The following is a 22,111-nucleotide window of genomic DNA, read 5'->3' on the forward strand; positions in this document are numbered from 1 at the left end:
TTCTTAACTTTTGTTTGGCCCTTGTTTCTGTGTTTGTTTCTCTTTATTTTTTGTTAATCATGACCCATGACCCATGACCCGGGTGGAGAAGAAACTTTTCCTTGTGCGTTTTTGTTGGTGAGTAAATTGTGTCAAGCGGCGTTAAAAATGCATTCGGTACTTTTGTCCTACTTGTTTGCCAAGCAATTTGGGCGCAAGATGAAACAGTTCTGGCTCGTTTTTTACTTATTTTGGCATAATTTTAGCAACAAAGGCAAGGGCAGACGCATACAGACACGCTGCTGGCAGAGAGCAAGTGCAAATAGTGTAATGTCCTTGAAAGCGCCAACAACTGTGGCCCTGGCTCGCTGGGCGAAAACAGAGGAGAATTCCGAACAAGGAGCAGAAACAGGTGGGGATTTGCACTAAATACACTAAAATATATAAACAAAAAATAAAATTCTAGTTTATATGGACTAATTTAATAGTTAAATGGTCCACAGACATAGAAATTCAAGGAAATAGTTAACATATTTTGCAACAATAAACCTCATATTAATATTCCTAACAGCTTTTAACCTTATGTACATTTAGGTAACTATTCGTATTTTAAATTGTTATCCATCGAATATTTTCTGTGTGTAGGGGGCATATGGTAATTACTGCAGCTTGGCATAGCCCACTTTTCCAGGACCTTCGTAAGGGAATCCTAATCGATTTTGGCCCCAAAATTCCCCCCAGCATAATGAGCAACTCGTATGCCAGGCAGCGAAAATTGAATAAATTAATTCATTGAAAATTATAGAGATTTAGCGCTGATTGATGAAAATGGCAAGGGGCTGGGGGACGAGGCGAAAAGACAGGCAACAAGCCAGCACACACGTTTTCTGAATGCACAATTATTAAATAGGCTTGCAAAAGGACAACAAGGGGGCGGGGCAGGGGTCAGGAGGCAGGGGGCAGGGGCAGTAATCCTGCGGAGCGGAGGACATGGCGTCGTTTTTACTCGTTTTGGCCACATCACATGTGCACATTTCGCAGAGCGGAGAGAGCTCCTCTCTCTCGTCGGGCTGCTCTCGTATCGATCCGCAAAACGAGCAAAAGTCAACTGGAAACTGGAAAGCAACCACCAAAAGGAACACATCCTGCCACCCGAGTCCTGCTCCCCCCAAAGTCCTCTCCTCCCGCCCATTGGTGACAGTTTTTCGAACACAGCAAGCTGGTCAAAAAACCGAGGGAACCAGGCGGCGGCGAAGGAGGAGCAGCCATCTCGAATGACTCAACATTTTGTGGTTATGCAGGAGCCACGTGCAAATTATTTTCATTGGAATCCAGGAAGGATACAAAGAACAACACGAAACTGGTCCAACTCGTCAATGTCAATTGATAGTGAAAGGACCAGGGGGTAGGAGAGAAAGGCGGAGCCGTTGAATAGGCGTGACACATCACGGTCTTTGGTTTCAAAGACGACACCCAACGACACCAGCTGTTGGCAGCTGGTTGGAAAAACGTGCCCCGGATTGACATCCTGATCCTGGCCCAGCGCACACTGGGCCACACTCGCACAATTAAATATTAATGCGCGAAATTAAGTGAAAAGCAAGGGCATTAGTTGACTTTGGCCTGTCCTGGGGATTAGCCAGCAACTTGTGGCATTAGCAGGCCATCACGCCGAGCTTAAGTTGTCGGAAAAATCAGCCAAATAATTGGATTTTCATTGGCAGTCGCTGAAAAGCGAAAAACAGGAACTCCAAATATCTCTTATGGCGCAAAAAGGGAGCTAAGCTGAATTTTGGGTGCGGACTGTTTGCCAGAGATTGATGAAGTGTCCAGGAAAAGCAAAAAAGCAGAAAGGTCAAATGATATGGAGAGTGTAAAAAAAATGGGGCAAAACAATCATTCATTTCGAGTAAATAATATTGTATACAAGGTTGGTAAACTCGCATTTTTGAGCTGTTAATAGTTTACTTTATAAAATAAGCTAAGATCTTTATATAGAACTTTGTAATACATGGGAATACAAATATTTATAAGTCCACATTTAAAAATATAAGAAAAAAGGATTCCAAAATGATCTTAAAATCGGTATGGTATTACAATACAACTGTTTATACCACTTAAAAATCATAAAATAGCAAGAATTCTTGAAGGATACATTTAAAGAATAATTAAGTGATGGAACATCTATTTAAAATCGTCCTTTGGGAGTGGAGTTTCCTCTTAAATGAATGGAAGAACCCTATAATTCCGCAACTGAAGAAAACTCCGCACGTCTCAATTGGCAATTCCATGATTCGTCAATCCAAATCGTTTTAGCCAATTTGCCCTGCATTTTCAAATCGAAATTGCTAGCCATAAAAGTTGAGGGAAATAGGATATATGGGAGTGAAATTATCGGGCATTTGGTTTGCAGTTTAAGCAATTATGTTCAGTCACGTGAGCGCGTGCGGAATGCAATGGAAAAGTGCAGGATAACCCGGACGGAGTGTGCCAACAAACTATGATGGATTGGACTGGAGGAGGCCAGGGGCAGGAGCTGGAGCCCGAGCACGAGCTCCGCCGGGTGAAATGTTAAAAGGTACAAATAGCAAGGTCACATTGGCACGCCATGTCAGGTTGGCTCAGGATTTGGGAGCCCCAGTCACGACATGGAAGACTAGAAAGAAGGATTGCCCCAAAAAGGGGGATTGCGATTCACACACTCACCTTTTGCCAGCTTCCTCGCCCTCGAGTCCCTCGCCGCCGACGGCAGCGGCTGCCTCCGGATCGACTGCAGAGGAGGCCGTGGCCTCCAAGGATGTGGAGGCGGCGGCTGGAGCGGCTGCAGCCGCTTCTCCCGTGGGCGCGGGCACATCCTCGTCGCCAGCGCCTCCTTTAACGGCGCCCACCAGCGAGGTGAATTGATTTGTTAGGCCCGAAAACATGATGATGGCTCTGGTTGCTACTCCTGCTCCTGCTCCCGCTGATTCTCTCAAGGATTAGTGGTGTTTGGTGTGGTTTCCTGACCAGGAAAACGTGCGCACGTTCAACGCTCGCTCTCTGCTCTCTCTATCTCGGGTCTGGCTCTCTCGTTGCCTCTCTTTTACCCTGCTCGGCCGCTCTCCTTGCGCTCCAAAACTTGTCAGCGATATAATATCCTGTAATGGGTTTTCCTTTCTTTCAGTGTTCAGTGCTCGCACCACAGAAGTTTCACTTTCAACGCTCGGCGTTATGTAAATTCTCGCATTTAACTTGAATTTTGCACGCTGCAAGATGACGACGATGATGATGATGTTGGCCAAGAGATGTGCAGATCGTAATGGAAGGGAAAAGAATGGAGGTTTCTTTATTGCAACTGGCGGTGGGGAAAATCAATAAAACGGACTGCGAATTGCGTGGCTTTTAGGCACAATTACACGATAAATACTCTGCGATTCGATCGATTTTCCACATGGACACACGCCACGCTCGAGTTTGAAGCGTTTTTGTTATTATTTTGCTATTTGCTGTTGGCACAACTAAAGTAATTTGATTCGCAGGCCAATTACCACTTGAGCTTTTTTCTGGAATTTTTCTTTTCTTTTTTTCTTTTGTCTTATCGCCAGGAGACTTGGGATTCTCGGCTGCCCACTTCGAAGGTCCTCTGAAAACTGACGGAGCAGCGGAATGTCGTTGGCTCAAATACCGTCGTCTTCGTCTTCTCTCTGGGATTCGTGCCTGAGTGGAGATTCTCCTATACCGAGTCTCGTATGCTCGCTTTCTCCCTGGAAAAGTGGAGTCCACCCCCTCCTCCGCGACGCTGGGTGGCTGCTATTGCGTTTTTCGTGGCGCTGCTGCTGGCGGTGGTGGGTTCGGCTGCTCTTGCTCCTTTGTCCGCTGGAATGCGCATGTGTGCTTTGGCGTCGTTGGCTTTTTTCTAGCGCAATTAGACAAACAATTGACACGTCTGTGGAAACAACAACTGCGCACCAGCCAAGAATATTTTCGGTTCGCTTCGGGTCAGTGCTGCCCATCAAACAGCTGACTGTAGTCGCTCGATAACAGCAACCGCCTTGCCTATCGATAGGCATGACCAGCTTTGCAACAGCTGTTTTGAAAATTGAATTTCAAATTGTTTTTATTTCCCCATTAGTAAAGCCTATTTCTACATAATTTGGTTTACTATATATAGGAATAATAAATGTAATTTAAAAGATATGTTGCAAGTACAAAAATAGATATTAAGGTATTAAAAATATTGTTCATACTTCCGCTTCCCTTTGATTATAATAAGTTTATAGTACGTTCAAGCAATAACAAAGCATAGAGCTAAAAAGGGAACCATCTGCCTTTAGACTTGTGATAAACATCCAGATATCCCAAGTAACTGTCTACAAAAGTAGCTCCATCTTATAAGCTGATTACTCTCGACACACATCATGTTCGTAAAACTCTATTTACATCAACAGACTTTCGTTTTTTGTACTTAACAAGTAGTTTTATAAATCAATTATCAGCTAATTAGTTCGATGGGAGGCAATTGGGGTGCTCAGCGTCGCTGCCTCGCCCTGCTTTGAGGCTCCTCCGCCGTCGTTTCCGCCTCCGCGGCTTCCTGCTTTGGCTGCTTTGCCTGCTGGGCTTTGATTTCGTGGTCAAGTCGCTCCTTGGCGCGGAAAACCTTCGATTGGATGTAGAAGGAACCGCCTTTGGAGCGCTCGTTCACCTGGAACAAGTGCTCGTAGTTCTTGAGGATGGCCTCCACGTTCTTAGGGTCATCTATGTTCAGGATTTGCTTGGCCTCCTCCAGCGTCATGCCTGCAAAGGGGGAATACGAGTGTGAGCACTGGGTTATGCCATTTCTATAAGGTGAGCCTGACCTGTGCGCAGGTTGGACTCGGCGCTCTTGTCGCCCTGCTTGCCACCGCCCGCTCGACGTGCCGCTTCTTGGGAGGCAGCGATCTCCTGACGCAGCGCCTTGGTGAAAGCTCTTCCCACCGCCTGGGCGCCCAGCACGATGATCTGGGCGATGTACTTGGCCATTTCTTGTGCTGCTCGGTTCGAACGTAAAATCTGAGGCACTCTTTGATTACACCTTAATTTTGGGGCACCCAAAAACGTGTCGCTTAAATTACGCAACAGCTGATGAGCCTCGGTTGTTCCAATTGGTTTACTTTGCAGATGTCGTTCTGGAGATGCGAGTTTACCGCGTTTTACATACAATTTTGATGTACTTATTGCAATATTAACTAGGTACCAGAAGAATTTTATCTTTTACGCCAGGTAAATTACTAAAGTTGCTGGCGGCGAAAAGCAGGCAAAACAGCTGATTGCCTAGGGATGGTACACGGCCCTTATCGATAGTCATCGATTGGTTTTCTAGATTGTTTTTCTAGAAAAATAGCTATTTTTGTATCGGCTTATATTTAAATTAGTAAAATGGCTAGTTTTGAAAAAACTCCATAATTTGTTTTATAACTTATATATTAAAGATAAATAAAGTTTTATTTCAGCTAATATAGCATATGTTTATTAATTCTTTATAGCATAACTGCTACATTCAGCTAGCTTATTGGGTATTGGTAATATAAAAAGGGAACTACTTTTTAAAAATGTTCATAGCTAAACTAATAAATTCTTAAACGACCCGTATTTTTTTTAATAAACTAAAAACTAGCTATTTTTTGATATCGATAGCATCCCTGCTTCTGTCAGTTATTTTTTTAAATTCAAAATTTAGCCAGCCTAGCAGATGGAAAAGGAACCCAAATGGAAAAAGGCCTATGACCGACTGCTCCGTGATCACTACGATGACCAGAAGCAGGTGCACCTGCTGCAGCGCCAACTGCGGCACTTCCGGTCGAAAAGGGAGCGCCTGCAGAGCCAAATCGAGGAGGAGAGCAAGGGCATGGACGTCTGGATGGACATGATGGACAACTTGCGCCGCGGTCTGAACCGCTTTCAGAGGCACAAGCACCTCCTCACTCCCAAGAAGAAGAAGCAGTTGCGGCGGATACTCCGCCAGCTGCCCAATGACACTTTGGAGGAGCGTGTGCGTCTGATGGAGGTTTCGGAGAAGCTGGTGCCTAAACCATGTAAGGATGCTAAAGCTCCCGCTGGAAAACCTTCAGAAGATCAGGCCCCCGCTAGATATTCCGTGCCACTGCCGAAACCCTGTGATCCCAGGACACAGCCTTCGGTGGACAAGCGTCTGTCCAGGATCAATGCCGATCTGCAAGCCCTGCGGCGGATCCACGAACAGACCATGTCCGTCGTGGCAGATATACGTTCCCTCATGGCCACCATCAACTATTTGGAGCGGGGCCATTGCAGCAATATAAAGATCACTCCCTATGTGGAGGAAGCGAAAAAGGATAAAGACTCCCAGCCTTCCATGAAGGCCACCATCAAATTGGATCGCATGCGACGGACCAAGCACAAGACCCACTACACCCGGGAACTCATGGACATTCGTCCTCCATACATCCTTGACCATGTGCCGCAGCTCAAGCCCCCTCACATTTTTGACGTCCTCGAGAAGAAGACCAAGAAACCACACACACACTAAACCATCTCTGTGGTGGGGACAATAATTTATTACGCCAAGAATTAGTCTACTTAAACATAGTCTACTTGAACATGTTCTATGCTATGCTAATCCTGTCCAGCTTCCGTTCGATATGTACAATTTACAATAACAACTAAACTCATTGATCGTCTTTATAAAGGGGGTTCCCTCCCTTTTTACAGAATGATCATTGAACTAGGGCTTAGTTCCCTTGGTTGGCCTATGTTAGCCTGGCACTTTATAATGGAGAACCCTTATGTGCCCATAAATTCTCATTTGTGCAGTGATTCCTGCTTCTATGGCCTGCCTCTGTGCTTTTGGTGGTGGCTTATGCCACAAAAGGGGCATCTCAACAGAATCCCGGATTGGTGTGCTCGATGATGCAGCGCTTGCAGTACTTCTTGACCGCCCTATAGCCCTCGATGGACACCGGGCAATCCTGGATATTCAGTTGCTGTAATCCCCGGCAGTAGTAGGCGATGCACTGCACCCCGCGATCCGTAATCATGTCGCAGCTGCGCAGGCTGAGCTTCTTGAGATTGGGACAGCTTTCGGCCAAGGCGCGCAGTCCCGCGTCGCTCACATCGCACTTTCCGATGTCTAGAGCTCTGAGCCGCGGACAGGATCGGGCTAGGACCGTGATGGAGTCATCGCTCACAGCCTCGCATCCTCGGGCATTGAGATACCGCAGTTTGTAGCACCTCCTGGCGATGACCTTCAACCCAGCATCCGAGACGCGCTCGCACTTGGCCACCGAAAGGTAGCGAAGTGCTGCCCCCAACTTGGCCAGCTCGTACAGGCCAAAATCGGTGATGTTCAGGCAGTCGGACACACTCAACTCCTTCAGCGACACACAGAAACTGGGCACAAACTTCAGACCCGCATCTGTTTGGTAGATGATTAAAAGGTTATATATCACGGGGTATAATTACGATCCTGTCCGACTCACCTGTAATTTGTATGCAGCGCCGCAGATACAGATACACCAGCTGGGGACAGTTCTTGACCACGATCTTCAGGCCCATGTCATCGATGGCCATGCAGTCGGTGAGGTCCAGATACTGCAGCAGGAGGCGACGCGGTGGCTCCACATGGGGATTCGGACTGATGCTGCTCACCTGGCTGCAGCCTAAGAAAACGTTATATTGAAAGAAAAGATTGGTTAATGAAGGGTTCTTTTTAATATTATATGTAATATATCATTACGAACATTAAGTGGCTAAAGACAAGGTAGGATACCATTTTGAGTTTGTCTGTAGTGCCCTTTTTCATATTTGATTTTTCCATGGGCTTTAGAAACATAACACTACACTTCTGGAATCCATAACTTGAGTTGTAGGATCCCGATTTATACGTGGGATACCTCTGTGAGTTTGTGCTTCAATTCTCTGACAATCTACATTTAAATATTTATTTTTAGAGAAAGTCGAAATTTTAACCCATTTTCAGTTCGATTTTTCCGTAACTCCAATGGGTTTTCAGTATCAGACCCCAAAACTGAACTACTAGATTCCATAACTTGAGTTGTAGGATCCCGATTTAGACGTGGGATACCTCTATGATCTTGTATTTCAATTCTCTAATAAACTACATTTAAATATTTATTTTTAGAGAAGGTCGAAATTTTAACCCATTTTCATGTTCGATTTTTCCGTATCTCCAATGGGTTTCAGTATCCGACCCCAAAACTGAACTTCTAGATTTCATAGCTTGAGTTGTAGGATCCCAATTTAGACGTGAGATACCTCTATGATCTTGTATTTCAACTCGCTAATAATCTGCACTAAAATATTTATTTTTAGAGAACGTTGAAATTTTAACCCATTTTCATGTTCGATTTTTACATGTTTCCAACGGCTTTCACTACTGGACCCCAAAACTGACCTTCTAGATTCCATAACTTGAGTTATATGATCCAGATTTGGATGTAGGATACCTCTATGAGTTTGTATTTGAATTCTCTAATGATCTAAATTAATATGCTTCCGATAGCGAGGGCCAAAATTTTAACCAATTTTCATGATAGATCTTTGTAATGGGATTCTTATTGAATTCACGGGAGCTTGAAATATTTTTACCCACCTGTCACATCCAGATGCTGCAGATTGCTGCACTTCGTCAGCGCCTCGACTAGCGCCTGATTTGAGACGCCCACGCAGGTTTGCAACTGAAGGTGGGTCAGCTCCGGGCAGCGACGGGTGAGGAGCTGGAGACCCTTATCCGAGATGCGGCAGCCATCGGCCAGCATTACGCGCTCCACTTCCGGACAGGCTCCGTTGCAACTTTGCCCGCACAGCTGCCGGAAGATCATCTTGAGCGTCTTGTCGCCGTTGAGGTGCTCGCCCCTCAGCGAGATCACCTTCCACAGGATGGGTCGCCACGCCAGGTGCTCGAATCTCCGGCAGACCCTCGCCACGTTGCACAGCTCGCAGCTGTCCAGCCAGGAGAAGATCCGGACGACGGCCTCGTCGGGCAGGCGATCGAAGAGCGGTCCACAGCGGAAGGGACCCTTGCGGTTCCACGGAGGCGGTCCAACGGCTGTGCCAGGTCCTGCTCCTCCTCCAGCGACTCCTCCTCCACCCACTCCGTTGCTGGAGACTCCTCTTCGCGGCGTTGTGGTTGGCGTACTGCTGGCCATTATGCCCGCTCCACTGGCCGTCGTGGAGTTGGTCACATTGCCCGCTCCGCCACTCGAATGGTGACCCGTCGGTGAGGGCGAGACCAGCGTGGCATAGCCCTGGTCCAAGCTGGGCGAGAAGCGGCCCAGGTTGCACAGGCCATCCGAGAGGCTCTGACCCTTGGAATGCAGGTGGTTGGAGTTGGAGCTCCTGTTGAGCAGGTAACGATCCGAGCCACTCGTCTCGCTGGGACTGGAGGTGCGTGGGTGGTGTAGGCGTTCTGCGGAAATGAAATATTTCAAGAACGTTATAAAGAATTTCAGATCATAAATAACAAAAATAATTTCAAGCTTCCTTCAGAGGTTTAACATGTAAGAATTCGTAATCTTTTTATGGCACTTTTAAATTTTCCAACTATATTTTTAAGCTAGCTTAGGGGATTAAATCCCAATTCAACTTTATTAAAAGGGATTATAGACTTCTTAAAAAGATCCACCCACCTGGCAGGCGCTCGTTCCCACTGCCGCTGCTGTAATCCTCCAGGTAGTAGCGCTCGTTTTGGTACTGACTCGCCTCGGCGCCCAAGGGCAGAGCTCGTAGAGCGTTGCCCAGATACAGGGACTCCATCTTCTTGTCCAGGAGATACTGGGCTCCATTGCTAGCGCCGCCATTGCTGCTCAGAACAGTGGGCACACTGCATCGGCCACCCTGGTTTCGTCTTCTTCCTCCTCCAGCTGCTCCACCACCACTGCCTCCTCCACTTCCTGTTCCTCCGCCACCCGCATTATTGTCACTTGAATCCTCCGTATCCGCACTGTTCCCGTGCATCCAACTGGGTCGCTGGGCTCCGAATTGCAGGACATGCTCCAGGGTGAGAAAGTTCCTTGGCTGGGGCACAGGGGCCACTGGGTTTCTGGAGGCTGGAGCCGGCAGCTCGGGGGATTTCTTCGCATGCCTGCCCACAGAAGCCGTGGAATGAGCTCCATAGGTGCTGGCCTGTTCCGGTCTGGAGTGGCGACCTCTGAGCTCGAAGGTTGCCGCCTTCTGTTGCACCATGTGGAGCACGGTCGAAGATGCCGCCGCCTGGTCGCTGGGCGTCTCGCCCACATCCATGCCGGGATTTGGTGACTTACGGGACATCATCTTGTAGGCCTGCGGATCGAGTGGACTGGAGCTCAGCGGATGCGGATGGTGGTAGTGGTCGCGCACCGCATTGCTGTTGCGGCCCAAGGAGGCCAGTGGGCACTCCAGGTCGCTGCTGCGACGGCTGCTCGTCTTGTGCGACATGGTTGGGTCCCTTTAGGGGTCTTGTCTTTCAACTAGAGGCCTCTAGAACGGCGCAAAGGTCTGTAAAATAATAAAAAATATGGAGTTGCTTAAATATGAGATATTTAATATTTTAAATAACAAGTGTGGCAGAAATTGCTGGTTTCAATTTTAATATATTTGGATGATTAAAGAATGCGAATTTGAATGTAATATATCTGGCATTATATTTTAAATCTATTAAGCGGACTTAGAATTTAGAAGACCCTCTCTTTTTAAAGCTCTTAAATGCAATAAAGTTCTAATTTTATAGAAATGGTTTGACCTTTTTTGTAAAAACCGAATTTAATATGTTTATTATGATACTGCCCTTTTTAAGCTCTTCCTATTAAACAACCTTTAAAGACTCCAATCAAATGAATGAATTGCAATTAATTTGTATTAATTATGAAACTTCAAATTATCTTTTATCCCAAAAAGCTCAAAAAGTTGATCGTTTGTCGCCGTCCGCCAAATGGAATTCAAATCTGCGATGGCCATGGGAACACGGAATGCCTGGTGGATGTGTGTGGGTTGCCTTTTGTGGGTCTGCATGCCATTCGCAATTATTAGAGGAAAAAGCGGCGCTGGGGAGTCATAACTGGGAGTCGTAAAATGTACACACACATATAGCTTTTTCTAAGCGAACCACTCCTCCGTCGAAACTTTACTGCAGTTGACCTTTCAAATCCAGCATTCGACGACTTGTGGGTGAAATGAGTTGGGGATTGTTGGAATTATCATCGGTGCTTCGGTTGTTGGCAAACAAATCGTTCTGCGCACGTATATATTTTTACAATTAATAAGGGGATCGCCCACGCTCCGAACAAATCATTGGTTGGCTTTTTTTGGCCTTATGTGTGGGGGGGATACAGGGGTACCCCTATATCTTTTATTTGGCCACACGTATGCTGTCATTTCCATTGAGCCGCGGCTGGCTGCTCCATTCATTGTTGTTGGAACCCGGAACCAGTTTGCTCGGGACTTTGGTTTAGGGATGAGGCACAAGAAGAGGATGAGCGGATGAGGCTGCAGAAGGCGTGGGCTGGCTTGTGGCCATCCGCAATTTGGCCTAACCTTAAGACCTCAAATTAAGCCGAAAGTAACCCAATTCGGCAAGTTGGGAACAAGAGATCTTGGGCAGAAGCCATAACCGTTCTCTGGCAATGGGCTTCGGCTTCGGCTTCGGCTTTGGCTTTGCATAATTTACTCGGCCAGCTAAGCCATCTAAATAGAAAACTATAAATTTATTTGAAATTTTCGTGGCATTTCTGGGTGGGGCCGCGTTTTTCGGGGCACACCTACATGAAAGCATCGAAATAAAAAAAAAAAAATGAGGGGCATACTTCGAGACGAGTAAATCAAAGGCTACTCAAAAGCCTGGCTTTATTTTTATTGTAATCAAATTTGAAATTAATTTCTTGATTTTTGTGTTGTATCATTTCTGGCCTCGCCATAAATAAACACAAATAGGCAGCAATAATAACACCGGGGCTCTAGCACATTTGGAGAGCCGACAGAAATATGTCTTGTCATTTGGCTTATGGCAGCTGATTAATCTTAGCATCTCCGAAACCGAAAACCAAAACCGAACCCAAGCCAAAACCGAATCTGAATCGGAATTGGAATCTGAATCCGACTCTGAATCCCATGTGAAGTGGAGTCGCCGCCTGTCGCGCCTCATATGGAATGTCGCTCAACTGGTTCGAAGCCCCAACGAAAATCTCCCAAGAAGAAAGAAAGGAAAATGCTCCCAGCCAGAGATCACTTCACTCCAGTCCACTCCAATCCACATCCACTCGAGAGGCATTTGATTTTTTCCTAGACCATGGCCAGCCGTTGCCATAATTCACAACAGTTGGACAATAAATAATTAATAAAGCACGCTCGGTGTGTGGACAAAAGTGTCAAATGGTTCATTGGGCAACACAGCATGGAATTTGCATAAATTTACATGCAAATATAATTCATTTTGTTTGTTTTATTCTCTGTCTTTGGGGCCGAAGGGCTGAAACATCATTAGTAACGCATTAGGTGCTGTAAACAACCCACGGAGCTTGTAAAGTTCTTGTTGGCCAACACTTTGGGCCAAGATTAGGACGGGAACACTGGCCAAGAGAGTGAATGAGAAAGTTGTCTTTATCGGAAATACATATTAATATTATTGAATGAGCATTCACATGTATCTAAATTTGATCTTAACTAAATGTTATGGTATACGTTTTTTAACTAATATGGCTATAAAATGAAAGAAGTCAATATCATATTCATTATAAACTTTCATTTCTTTAATATAAATTTAATAAATTAAAATGGCCAATAAATTGGAGCATTTGTATTTAATATTTATTTTACATTGCCATTTTTCTTATAGCTATATTAATAACCCGGATTACCTTCACAATTATAATTGACTGAGAATTTACGACGCGTGAATAAAGTATCTGCCTATATTCGATTTAAATTAATTGAGTATTATCGCTTAATTTTTATTAACCACTATATTTGCATTTCCCCGGAATTAAACGAATATCCCGGATTACCTTCATATCTGTCAAGTGGCTCAACCAATTCTGTGTTCAATTAAGCCGCGTATATATTTCACAATTTTTATTGGGCAAATAAAAATTATAGGAAACCCGGCAAAGGCCAAGCGCTTGGCGCACATCATTTGGAAACTGGTCCAGCGCTCTGTGCGAGTATCTATCTCGATCTGAGTCGAAGTTCCTATCTCTATCTTTACGTGCCTGTCCATATTTCCCTGGCCAGGCCAAGCCTCTTCAAGTGAGCTCAACGAGCACACAAACGAGCACATAAAATATGACAACAACAAGTACTAATTATTTAATATGCTTAATGAGCAAATGTCGCCGTGCTGGTGCCCACGGTGCACTCAAACATGGCAAGACCACTTCAGCACATTGGGGAGAGATTGTTAAAGTCGTGATATTAAAATATTATGTAAAATAACTAGGAGTGTGGTATTAAATCATTTTAATGGGTTGTACTTCAGCTTTAAGCTTCTACATCCGGCTGTCCTTTAAAGATTTGAGTGCTGCAGGAGGGGAAAAGGCTTCAAGTGATGAAATGTAAATAATGATGATACCTTAATGAACCTTCAATATATTTTATCCAACTTTTTTATGATGTCCCATTTCAATAGACTTAAGTAAAAATGTATATTCTATCTCCGTGCTTAGTTTCACTAACTAACCTCTTCATAAATTCATTTGGTCACACTTTCTACTGATTCAAAATAATAATTTCATTATTAACAATTATATTATTTGTAATATTTATAATTCAGTTATATTACGACTTTCCTGATAAATCTAGCACTTTTTTTAATGCTTTGGTGTAACTAATTTGAAAGTACCTCTGTGATTACTTTTCCCCACAAATCCACTCATAAATCCCATTGGTCACACTGTGCGCTGTGTCAAACTAATAACTGCTATTGCCAGCGTTTGTGTGTGGCGACCGTTGTCTGCACATGGTTGAAATCTAACGCCGAGTGGCAACAACATCTTGGCGCCACGGACAGCGGGCACCTTTTGGCCTCCATGGCTCGGCATGCTGAGCGCCTGGCCCCAAGTCTTGGCCCAAAGCCATGTGGCTCTGTGTGTGTGTGGCTACCGTTTTCAGTGGGCTGCCTTTGCATAGTGTCAATTTTGATTTAGCAAAACGCTGATGTTGCTGCTGTGGTTGCAATTGCTTTTGCAGTTGTTGCTGCGGCTCCATTGGACTGCCAGCGCACCCGCCTAACACCTCCTAGGCAAATAGACACCCACTCGGGTTTTCAGCCGGCGCTGCCTAGAAAGTGGGTGGCGCTGACAAGTTTTACAAAGAAAAATAAAATATATAAAAATACTTTTAAAAGTCATAAGAAATATTTCTTGCGCATGCCAGCCAGCGGAAAAAAATGGGCGCAGCTTCAACTTGATTTTCTCAGCGATTTCACACAAAATGCAATTAGCCCGACTTGCCTTAACTTATTTAAGTCTCATTTATTACATTGTATCTGATTCAGATCGTTGTTCTTTTTAAACGCCATCATCAGTGGAGGATAACTTAATTGGCAAAGCCACTTGGGCTAGGCAAATTTTGCGACATCGAGCTTTGGTCTTAAAGTGATTGCCATTCCTCGCACCGCCTAAGAAGATGAACCTTTGGCATCGCTGGGCTGTGGAGTTGTAGAACCAACTGCGCAGGTAGGCCTTTCCAGTGCCCTCTTTAAGAGGCTTGAGGCACCTCTTGTTCACTAGAATTGAAGATGAGTTTTACCAAGACAGCATATTTAAAACTCTCAAGGAAGATCGAACTCACTCGACTGACTCTGTTGCAGGCAGATGACCAAAATAACAAGGAGACACGAAATTTTCAACAGCATGGTGAATCAAATGAAACTAACTCGAATAAATAGGTGTTTATAGCTTTTATACCATCGGCAATTATTCTCGAACTAAAAAACATATTAAACCAGGTGGTGCAAAACAAACTCAATTGTTAAGGATAAACCAATATTTTGTTAGTTTAAAATCATCTGCTTATATATGATCTAGCTTTTTGGGCATAATATAACTGAAAAACTGGTATAAGATGATGGCAACTACTGGTAATAGATAGATCACCTAAAACAAATTAATACTCTTTCTTTTTATTTATTTAAAAAACAACTTTAAGAACGTACGTTTAAAATTTTAATTCTCTGATTGAAAATGCTATTATTTTTGAAGAATAATACTAATAATACTACATATTTGAAAAAATATACATTTTTAGAAACAATTTATTTGGCAGTGCCTCCAGCTCGCAAAGTTATTTGCATTTCCATTATTGAGGTTTCCAAAAAACCTGAATCGCCGGCAAAGTTTCCTATTACTGTCGAAGTACCAGCGCCTACTCCAAATGCTACCCCTCCCAGTATTCCTGGGCAAAAAGCATATTTCCCTACCTTAATTAAAAGGAAGCAAAGATTTTTGTAGATTAATATTAAAATATTTTAAATAGCTCGACTTACGACTGCTGATGGGAGGTGTAAAAACAATTAAGATCAGACCGAGATACAGCCATTTTAACAGCATGATTTATGTGGGACTCACTTGCAGGTTGATAAATGCGAAAGGTACGAATGTTAGCAAGCTTTTATAGGTGAATTAATAAGGCTAGCGAATGCCCCAAGTGGAATACCCTATGAAAAGCGACGAGTTACGAGATAAATTCTATTAAAAATTATTTGTATGCAACGGCTAATTTTATGCGGGAATATTTTCACTTAATAACCCATTAAGCTGGGCCAACATCAACTGAAAGCTGGCCTACCCGCTTGCTGCCTGTAAAAAATTCCAAAATTAATTTGTTTTATGGCATTCTGCAGCAATTAGGCTCTGCTTAAATATTTATTTGAACACATTTAATTTGGCCCAACAACAGCTGAACTTGGCCAGCCGCTCAACCAAGTTAAATGAACTCCGATTCGGCGGCTTCTCGTGTTGCTGTTGTCTCTATGCAAATAGGCGATGAAAAGAATTGAAAGTTGACACAGTTCACAAAGAATTTGAAATGTTTCGCAAACCAAAAAAAAGAAGAAAGACTGGAGAATGTGTTCGTATTTATTAAATATGCACGGGCGGCGTTTTCAGCAATGGGCCATATATATTTGCCTATGCATGCATAAATAAGTGTAAATTATAATAAAGGTTCCAGCTGAATAGGCTTAGACAGGAAGCTGAAGAAAGAAGAGATTGATCTGGTAGAAAGTATCGAATGGAACGGAATGAAGATTCATTGTGGGATTGTGCGGCATTAATTAGAGCATTCAGCCTGACTTCGAGCTATGCGAAATCGGCGGATATATCTCTGGCCCGCTAACTGTAAATTATTGGAATTTTGTATCAATTTGTAGATTCTGCAATCTCAATTACTTAGGCAAAAAACTTTCTCAGGAAGCTGAGCTGCTCAGCGACTGTGGAAAAACTCGTTTAGATTTCCACTTTGCCATCGCTCGCTTTTTGTTCACCACTGATTGATCTGATAGTGTGCGGAAAAAAAAGAAGAACCAAATATATATATAAATTGATTTCTTGACGTCTACGCGCTATCCATCAAAATTGGTCTTGGCTGCTCTTTAGCTTTTTTGTGAAATTTCTTTAATGGTTCTGTGCCATTTCTTTCGTCATTATCTGTAACTAAAAAATTTCCCCCCAGCCATTAAAGAAGAACGCGCGGATTTTAGTCGAACTAATTAAACCGAATCTTATATAATGAACCGTGAACACCGGCACAACCGTGAAGAGGGGCCGCGGCGATTGAAACATTGAGAGCCTGTCATCAATCAAGGGAGATTCTTGGGCAGCAACTCATCTCCACTCATCCCAATCCCACAGCAATCCCAGCATAACTCGAATTCCAGGCGAACCAGTTCGTTGCCTGAGTCTTTCGATTCGACCCCCCGAAAAATGACTTTTGGCAGTGACTGTGGGCAAGGCAGGGCCCAAGCTGAAATTAAACAGCCAGCGGAGTTTGGGCCAAATAAATCACAAAATAAGACCCAGAAACGAGGAGAGCTCATTGCAAATTACATGCTGTTCCAGGGGCAGCAGCGAAAAGCACTCGCTGACGTTGACGGGGCCAACACAATTGCGGACGTGAATGATGGCACCGCGGCTAATCCCCAGTTGCCCAGTTGCCCAGATCCGCAGTCCCCAATCCGCCAGAGCCCACATAAATCCAGGCCAAGTCAAAGTCCAATAAAAATGTCGAGCAAATGCAAAAAGCGACAAATGCTTGACGGACCAAATGTCAGAGTTAATTTATCTAAAAGCGTTGCCCGACTTTTCGGAAAGAGTTAGATCCCCCCCCCAAAAAAAGAGACAGAGAGATCAGGAAAATCTTAATTAAGACAAAATATTTGAAATTCTGTGCAAGACAACGAGGTCTCCTCTAACAAGAAGCCAACCATTTGCCGCGCGCAATTTTTCAAATTACATTTCATTAAAGCGCAGGAGAAAGAGAGATGGCCATGATCGAGTGATAAGTGCAAGAGAAAAGCACCGTTTTGTCTCCGATTCCCCGACTCTTGGCCACACTTTTCACTGGGGAAAGAGAGCGAAACAGGTTCCGGCGGAGTATCTCTGGATGGCCCGCATAACCAAAAGACGCCCGCATAGCTTGTCTATCAGCTCTTCACTTTTTTTTTTTTTGCCATCTAATGTGCTACACATAAATTGTTTAGCAAATTTAATTTTAAAGTTCAGCCTGCGCAAATGCCCTGCGACAGCAGCAACAATTGCGAACCAGCAACTATGTCAGTCACTCGGCAACATGGCCAACTAGCAACCAGAAACAACATTCCAGCTGCCTCCCTGCCGCCGCCCCCCGCCCCCCGCCCCCCGCCCACCTGTGCCCGCTCCCCCCTCTGCTGGCCAGGTAATCGTCAAGCTCGTAACTAGCTGCAGCTACAAGTTGCCGTTTCTAATACAAAACTGTCGCTTGTGGCGTGAGAGACTGTGCGACCGTAAGACTATGAGCTTGTAGGACCGCAAGACTGCAACTCTCTTGGCCACGACTCGCGGCGAGCTTCGGCTGCGAGTCAAAGAAAAATGAAAATAGAGGAAAAAATAAATAATAAAAAATACGTCGCATTGCATTTTAGTATTTGCTGATTGCACTGTTGCAAGAGCTATGAAATCATACAAACAGACACATAAATACCCGCACTCACACAGCGCAGGGAGACATACAATAAAAGTTGCGGACAAGAAAGGAAAGTCGATTAGCCGGAGGAAAATGACGAACTAGAGATACTCTGTGGGTACTGGGTAGAGGTATTGAAAATTCAAGGTACTCTTTCCCATAAGCACTCTTAAAAATCAAAGTGTTATTATAGTATAAATGTATCTCTAGCTGTGGCACAGATTCTATGGTTTATATTTTGGAGAAATTGATATATGTTTTTGAAGATCTTAAAATGAATAAAATAAAACTAAAGACTTACTAGAGATAAAAAAGTTTCATATCATGATTAACAACCAAAGTTTATCAAATTATAAAATGAAAATAACATGGCTTTTCTATAAAAAAAATTAACAAAATATAAAACCTTTAAATTGAAAAATCATAAGTGAGAGCTTATTTTATTTGTATTTTAGTAGCTTATGAGCTAACAATCTACTTAAATGAAGATATTTTCTTTACTTTCTATTAATTGGTTATCCAAGTTAATGGATCTTCGCAGGAGGAAGTTAAAAATATAAATAAACGAAATAAATAAAGGAAAAAAAACTGTTGAAAATCTCATGAAATCGGCGAGTGGCTTTTCCATGTCTGCGATGGCGGCAGCCTTTTGGCCTGAAAGCTTTTCGGCTTTGATTGGGGCTGCGGGCCATGGCTGACTTGGCTGGACAGCGGACCGTGGATTTGTGTTGCATTGGCTCTCCGAGTGGCCAAGTGGCCAAGTGGCTCGCTGGCTTCAAAAGACTGACTGGCTGGCCTGTCATTGCAATGCGCATATGTTGACATTTTTCGTAGGGGAAATATTTGAAATTGTTGGTAAATGCACACCACTAAGCGGGCGATCTTTTAAGCGCTTTCGATTCGCCGCTGGCTGGGAAAGTGCGATCTCGACACGAATGCCAAAATGTTGTGATATCAAATGACCAATTTGTAATCATTTAACATGCAGAAATTACCAGGGAGAAGCCAGACAAAATAAATGTGGGTTTCTTTTGGCAATATGCATATGGTTTATGGATTCCAGCTAACCGAACTGCAGGGGCAAACCCTCGGGCAGTTCGCTAATGATGTGAAGAGCCGAAAACATTTGGCCAACACGTGTGCCACAGAGGTCTCAGCGCTAGAATTATCCACATATCTATCTACTGATTGTGGTACTTCCATGGAGTTCCAGGAAATATATGAATATGGTTATTTTTTGGCGGGGGAAAAAGGAAAGTCGTTCTGCGCATAATTGCCGCGACTCGGTGTGTGTGTGTGTGTTAGGATGAAATTCAATCAGTTGGCCATAAACATATCCGTTGCAGCAACTCCTAGTTGAGTTAATGACCAGTCGAGAGATCCCGACTTCCTCTACGTGTATAATTTGCATGCAACCACTTGGTCGAGAGGGTGTATCTGCATCTGCATCGAAATCTGCAGCTGTAGTTGTATCTCGAACGAGTTATATGCCAAAGTGGTGCAGCCTCAGCGGCAGCAGCAGCGGCAGCAGCAGCAACAACAATAAATATATATCTCCAAAGGTGTGATTTTAATGTGACAACTTTTGCAACTGGTTTGGGGTCGACTCGAGAGTTTTTTCCACCTTTTCGCATATTTTTTGCACTTTTTGCGAGGTGTCACAGGGAATGGGCGTACGAATAATTCCATTAAAGTTTTACGATCGTGCAATATTAATAAAGAAAACTAAAGAATATATGAGCCCAGGAAGAAGAAGAAGAAGCCATACAGAAATAGAGAGGGAGAGAGAGAGAGGGAGCTAAGGCGAAGAGCGAAAGAGAGGCCTGCTGAAAACCTGAATCTTGAATTGCAATTTAATAAGTTGTGATCGCCTGCTCTACCTTGACGATTATACAGGTAACTCCCTTCGGGTTCTCATTTATGCATCGCATAGCACTTTGTTTATTTGGCAGTTTTTGCAGCTTCATTTAATTTCCATTTATTTTCTCTGTTATTCCACCACACCAACACACACGATCACACGCTGGCGCACACTCTTTTCTCTACTTTATTTTCATTGCAGGTCGCAGGTGAGAGTGTGTGCGTCCCGATCTTTCACTGCGGCCCAGCTCGGCTCTCGGTGTTATCTTTTTTGCGCTCACTGACTCACTCACTCACACACACTCGGAGGACACGTAGGCACGCAACGCAGAGCGGCGCCTTGAGACTCGGTTTGGTCCGCTTTTGGACGACACCTGGACACGCGGGCACCTGGTTGGGTCGACAGGTAAACGGCATCTGAGTGCGCAGTCGCACGGTCTGCAGAGTGCTGGCCGTCGATCGCGGCGAAAGAGAGCGGAGTGCGCTCTTGGCCGCGGCGCAAATCCACCACAGGTGGTGAGAGGTGAGAGTAGGGAGGAGAGCATTGCCAGGCGAAAAACAAAAAACTCAGGCAACGAACTTGTTGCATTTGAAAATCAGAATTTTGTATTCTTTAGTGAAATTATATAAAAATCTTTAAATTAATTAAAAATAAAATTAATTAAAAATAATGAAAACTTCATTACTTGAGATATTTATACTTGTTATTAACTGCCTTGCTGCAATGTTTGTGTATACCTATAGGGAGATTTGAAAGTGTTATTAAAACTATTATATTAGAATATATATAGAATATTAGAATATTACTTTAGATTACTATAAATTTATGATATTAGTATTAAGCAGCAGAGTTCCCCACATTTTTGAAATGTTCACCTCATTCCCAAACTCCCGGCTCTGCCCCTCCCCTCTGAAATCCACCACCTGTTGAAGATCTTGTGCTACTTTTACGCTTTTGTTGTTTTTCAGCTGCGCTCGCAAAAATATTTCCACCATGGCATAACTAAATGTGCCTGTGGGCTAAACTGGCATACGAGAAGAGAGCCTGACGCGAGAGCCATCGAGATTCCACCTTAAAAATCCCCAGAAAGAGGCTTAAGAGCACGGCTCAGAGTGCGCTCGTGTGTGAGTGAGCTGGATTACAGGCGCGCATGCGCAGCGCACGCCTCTCGTCCTCTCCCTCCCGCTTTTGTTTGCAATGGAATTTCTTTCTTTTCATAAACATGTTTTCAGGCCGCTGTTGTTGGCTTATTACAGCATTTAAGAGGCAAAAAGAGCAGGAGGGGGCAGGGCGGAGGGGAGCGGGGGATCGCTGGCATAGGGGATCGAGCACACACTAAGCCCAAGTGGCATGAAACAAGTTCAGCGCTCGACTTCGGCTTCGACAGCTCAGTCTTGGTCCGCTCTCGGCCTGCCGCGTCTTAGGCAGCCCAGCTCTTAACTTCTTCTTGAATGACTGCGGCGCAGGAATGCAGTGTTGTAAATAGCTAAGGCCGCGGCGACCGACTGCAAGCGGTCCGGGCCGCATTGTTGTTGGGCGCAGAATCAGAGCAAGTCGGAGGACGACCGGGCCAGCAGATCGCGACAACGATCGCAGCGGAGAGCTCAGGCTGCAGCTTGCAGAGGGAAAAACAAAAATCAATTTTTATTAAAAATTTAGTATAAAAATTAAATTAGAATAAACTTTTGCATCCAAAGAGGTTCATACATTTTTACTTATTGGGCTAAAGATATGCAAAGGCTATAAGGTTATACTATTTTAACCTAAACCTAGACAGTTGACAACATTTTAAAAGCCCTATGTCCTTACAATAATATATCAAAAAGAACTTAAAATAAATTTATATGAGGATCAATAAGATTAGTAATATTCAGCTTTAAGTGCTACTTTAAGTCATTAAAATCTGAATTCAAATTTCTTAAGTTTTTCGAATATTTGACCATTTGGAGTTCCTTGACAGTTTATGCAAAAATACAAGTATAAGTGCAGTATCTGTAAGGCCTTTTCGCACCGTGGTTGTAATTATATCTCAAACCTCCTTCGATTTCTCCCTGTGCAGCTGGAGAAGTTGCCGTGGCCAGAGCTGGAGCAATGAAAATTGCTGAGAGCGCCCCGAGGGCTTCCAACTTG

At 44.0% G+C, this 22,111-nt stretch overlaps 5 protein-coding genes across 20 annotated transcripts in view; 1 reads left to right on the top strand and 4 right to left on the bottom strand.

Annotated features, from left to right (window-relative positions):
• The window catches only part of LOC108026172 (synapse-associated protein of 47 kDa), a 28,111-nt gene extending 24,142 nt beyond the window's left edge, over window positions 1–3,969 (bottom strand). For 7 of the 15 annotated variants that reach the window (XM_017096938.3, XM_017096937.3, XM_017096936.3 and 4 more), the window contains exon 1: window positions 2,686–3,968. In XM_017096938.3, the coding sequence (XP_016952427.1) occupies window positions 2,686–2,903 (218 nt within the window). In that variant the 5' untranslated portion in view covers window positions 2,904–3,968. Of the gene's footprint in view, window positions 1–2,685 lie in introns of all 15 variants that reach the window. The other 8 variants (XR_006367326.2, XR_001768249.3, XR_007764700.1 and 5 more) reach the window with 3 other exon arrangements.
• Window positions 3,970–4,374: 405 nt separating this feature from the next.
• Window positions 4,375–5,272, bottom strand: LOC108026036 (mitochondrial import inner membrane translocase subunit Tim16). The gene is made up of 2 exons (XM_017096728.3): window positions 4,815–5,272; window positions 4,375–4,752 (listed from the first exon to the last, which is right to left on the bottom strand). Exons 1-2 carry the CDS (start codon window positions 4,975–4,977, stop codon window positions 4,487–4,489), a joined length of 429 nt encoding a protein of 142 aa, XP_016952217.1. The 5' UTR covers window positions 4,978–5,272; the 3' UTR covers window positions 4,375–4,486.
• Window positions 5,273–5,636: 364 nt separating this feature from the next.
• Window positions 5,637–6,644, top strand: LOC108026429 (uncharacterized). The gene has a single exon (XM_017097365.3). The coding sequence runs from the start codon at window positions 5,687–5,689 to the stop codon at window positions 6,500–6,502; it is 816 nt and encodes a 271-aa protein (XP_016952854.1). The 5' UTR covers window positions 5,637–5,686; the 3' UTR covers window positions 6,503–6,644.
• On the bottom strand, window positions 6,511–20,288 carry LOC108026428 (F-box/LRR-repeat protein 7). The gene is made up of 5 exons (XM_017097363.3): window positions 20,001–20,288; window positions 9,621–10,467; window positions 8,585–9,400; window positions 7,452–7,631; window positions 6,511–7,387 (listed from the first exon to the last, which is right to left on the bottom strand). Exons 2-5 carry the CDS (start codon window positions 10,405–10,407, stop codon window positions 6,852–6,854), a joined length of 2,319 nt encoding a protein of 772 aa, XP_016952852.1. The 5' UTR covers window positions 10,408–10,467; window positions 20,001–20,288; the 3' UTR covers window positions 6,511–6,851.
• On the bottom strand, window positions 14,432–15,641 carry LOC108026430 (kappaPI-actitoxin-Avd3c). 2 transcript variants are annotated; one of them, XM_017097366.3, is made up of 3 exons: window positions 15,446–15,557; window positions 14,752–15,379; window positions 14,432–14,686 (listed from the first exon to the last, which is right to left on the bottom strand). In XM_017097366.3, exons 2-3 carry the CDS (start codon window positions 14,813–14,815, stop codon window positions 14,469–14,471), a joined length of 282 nt encoding a protein of 93 aa, XP_016952855.1. In that variant the 5' UTR covers window positions 14,816–15,379; window positions 15,446–15,557; the 3' UTR covers window positions 14,432–14,468. The 2 variants fall into 2 exon arrangements, with proteins under 2 accessions (XP_016952855.1, XP_050744816.1); XM_050888859.1 differs by lacking the exon at window positions 14,752–15,379 and having other exon boundaries at window positions 15,446–15,641.
• Window positions 20,289–22,111: the final 1,823 nt, after the last annotated feature.

Source organism: Drosophila biarmipes, chromosome 3R, assembly GCF_025231255.1.
Source record: "Drosophila biarmipes strain raj3 chromosome 3R, RU_DBia_V1.1, whole genome shotgun sequence".
Classification (NCBI taxonomy): domain Eukaryota; kingdom Metazoa; phylum Arthropoda; class Insecta; order Diptera; family Drosophilidae; genus Drosophila; species Drosophila biarmipes.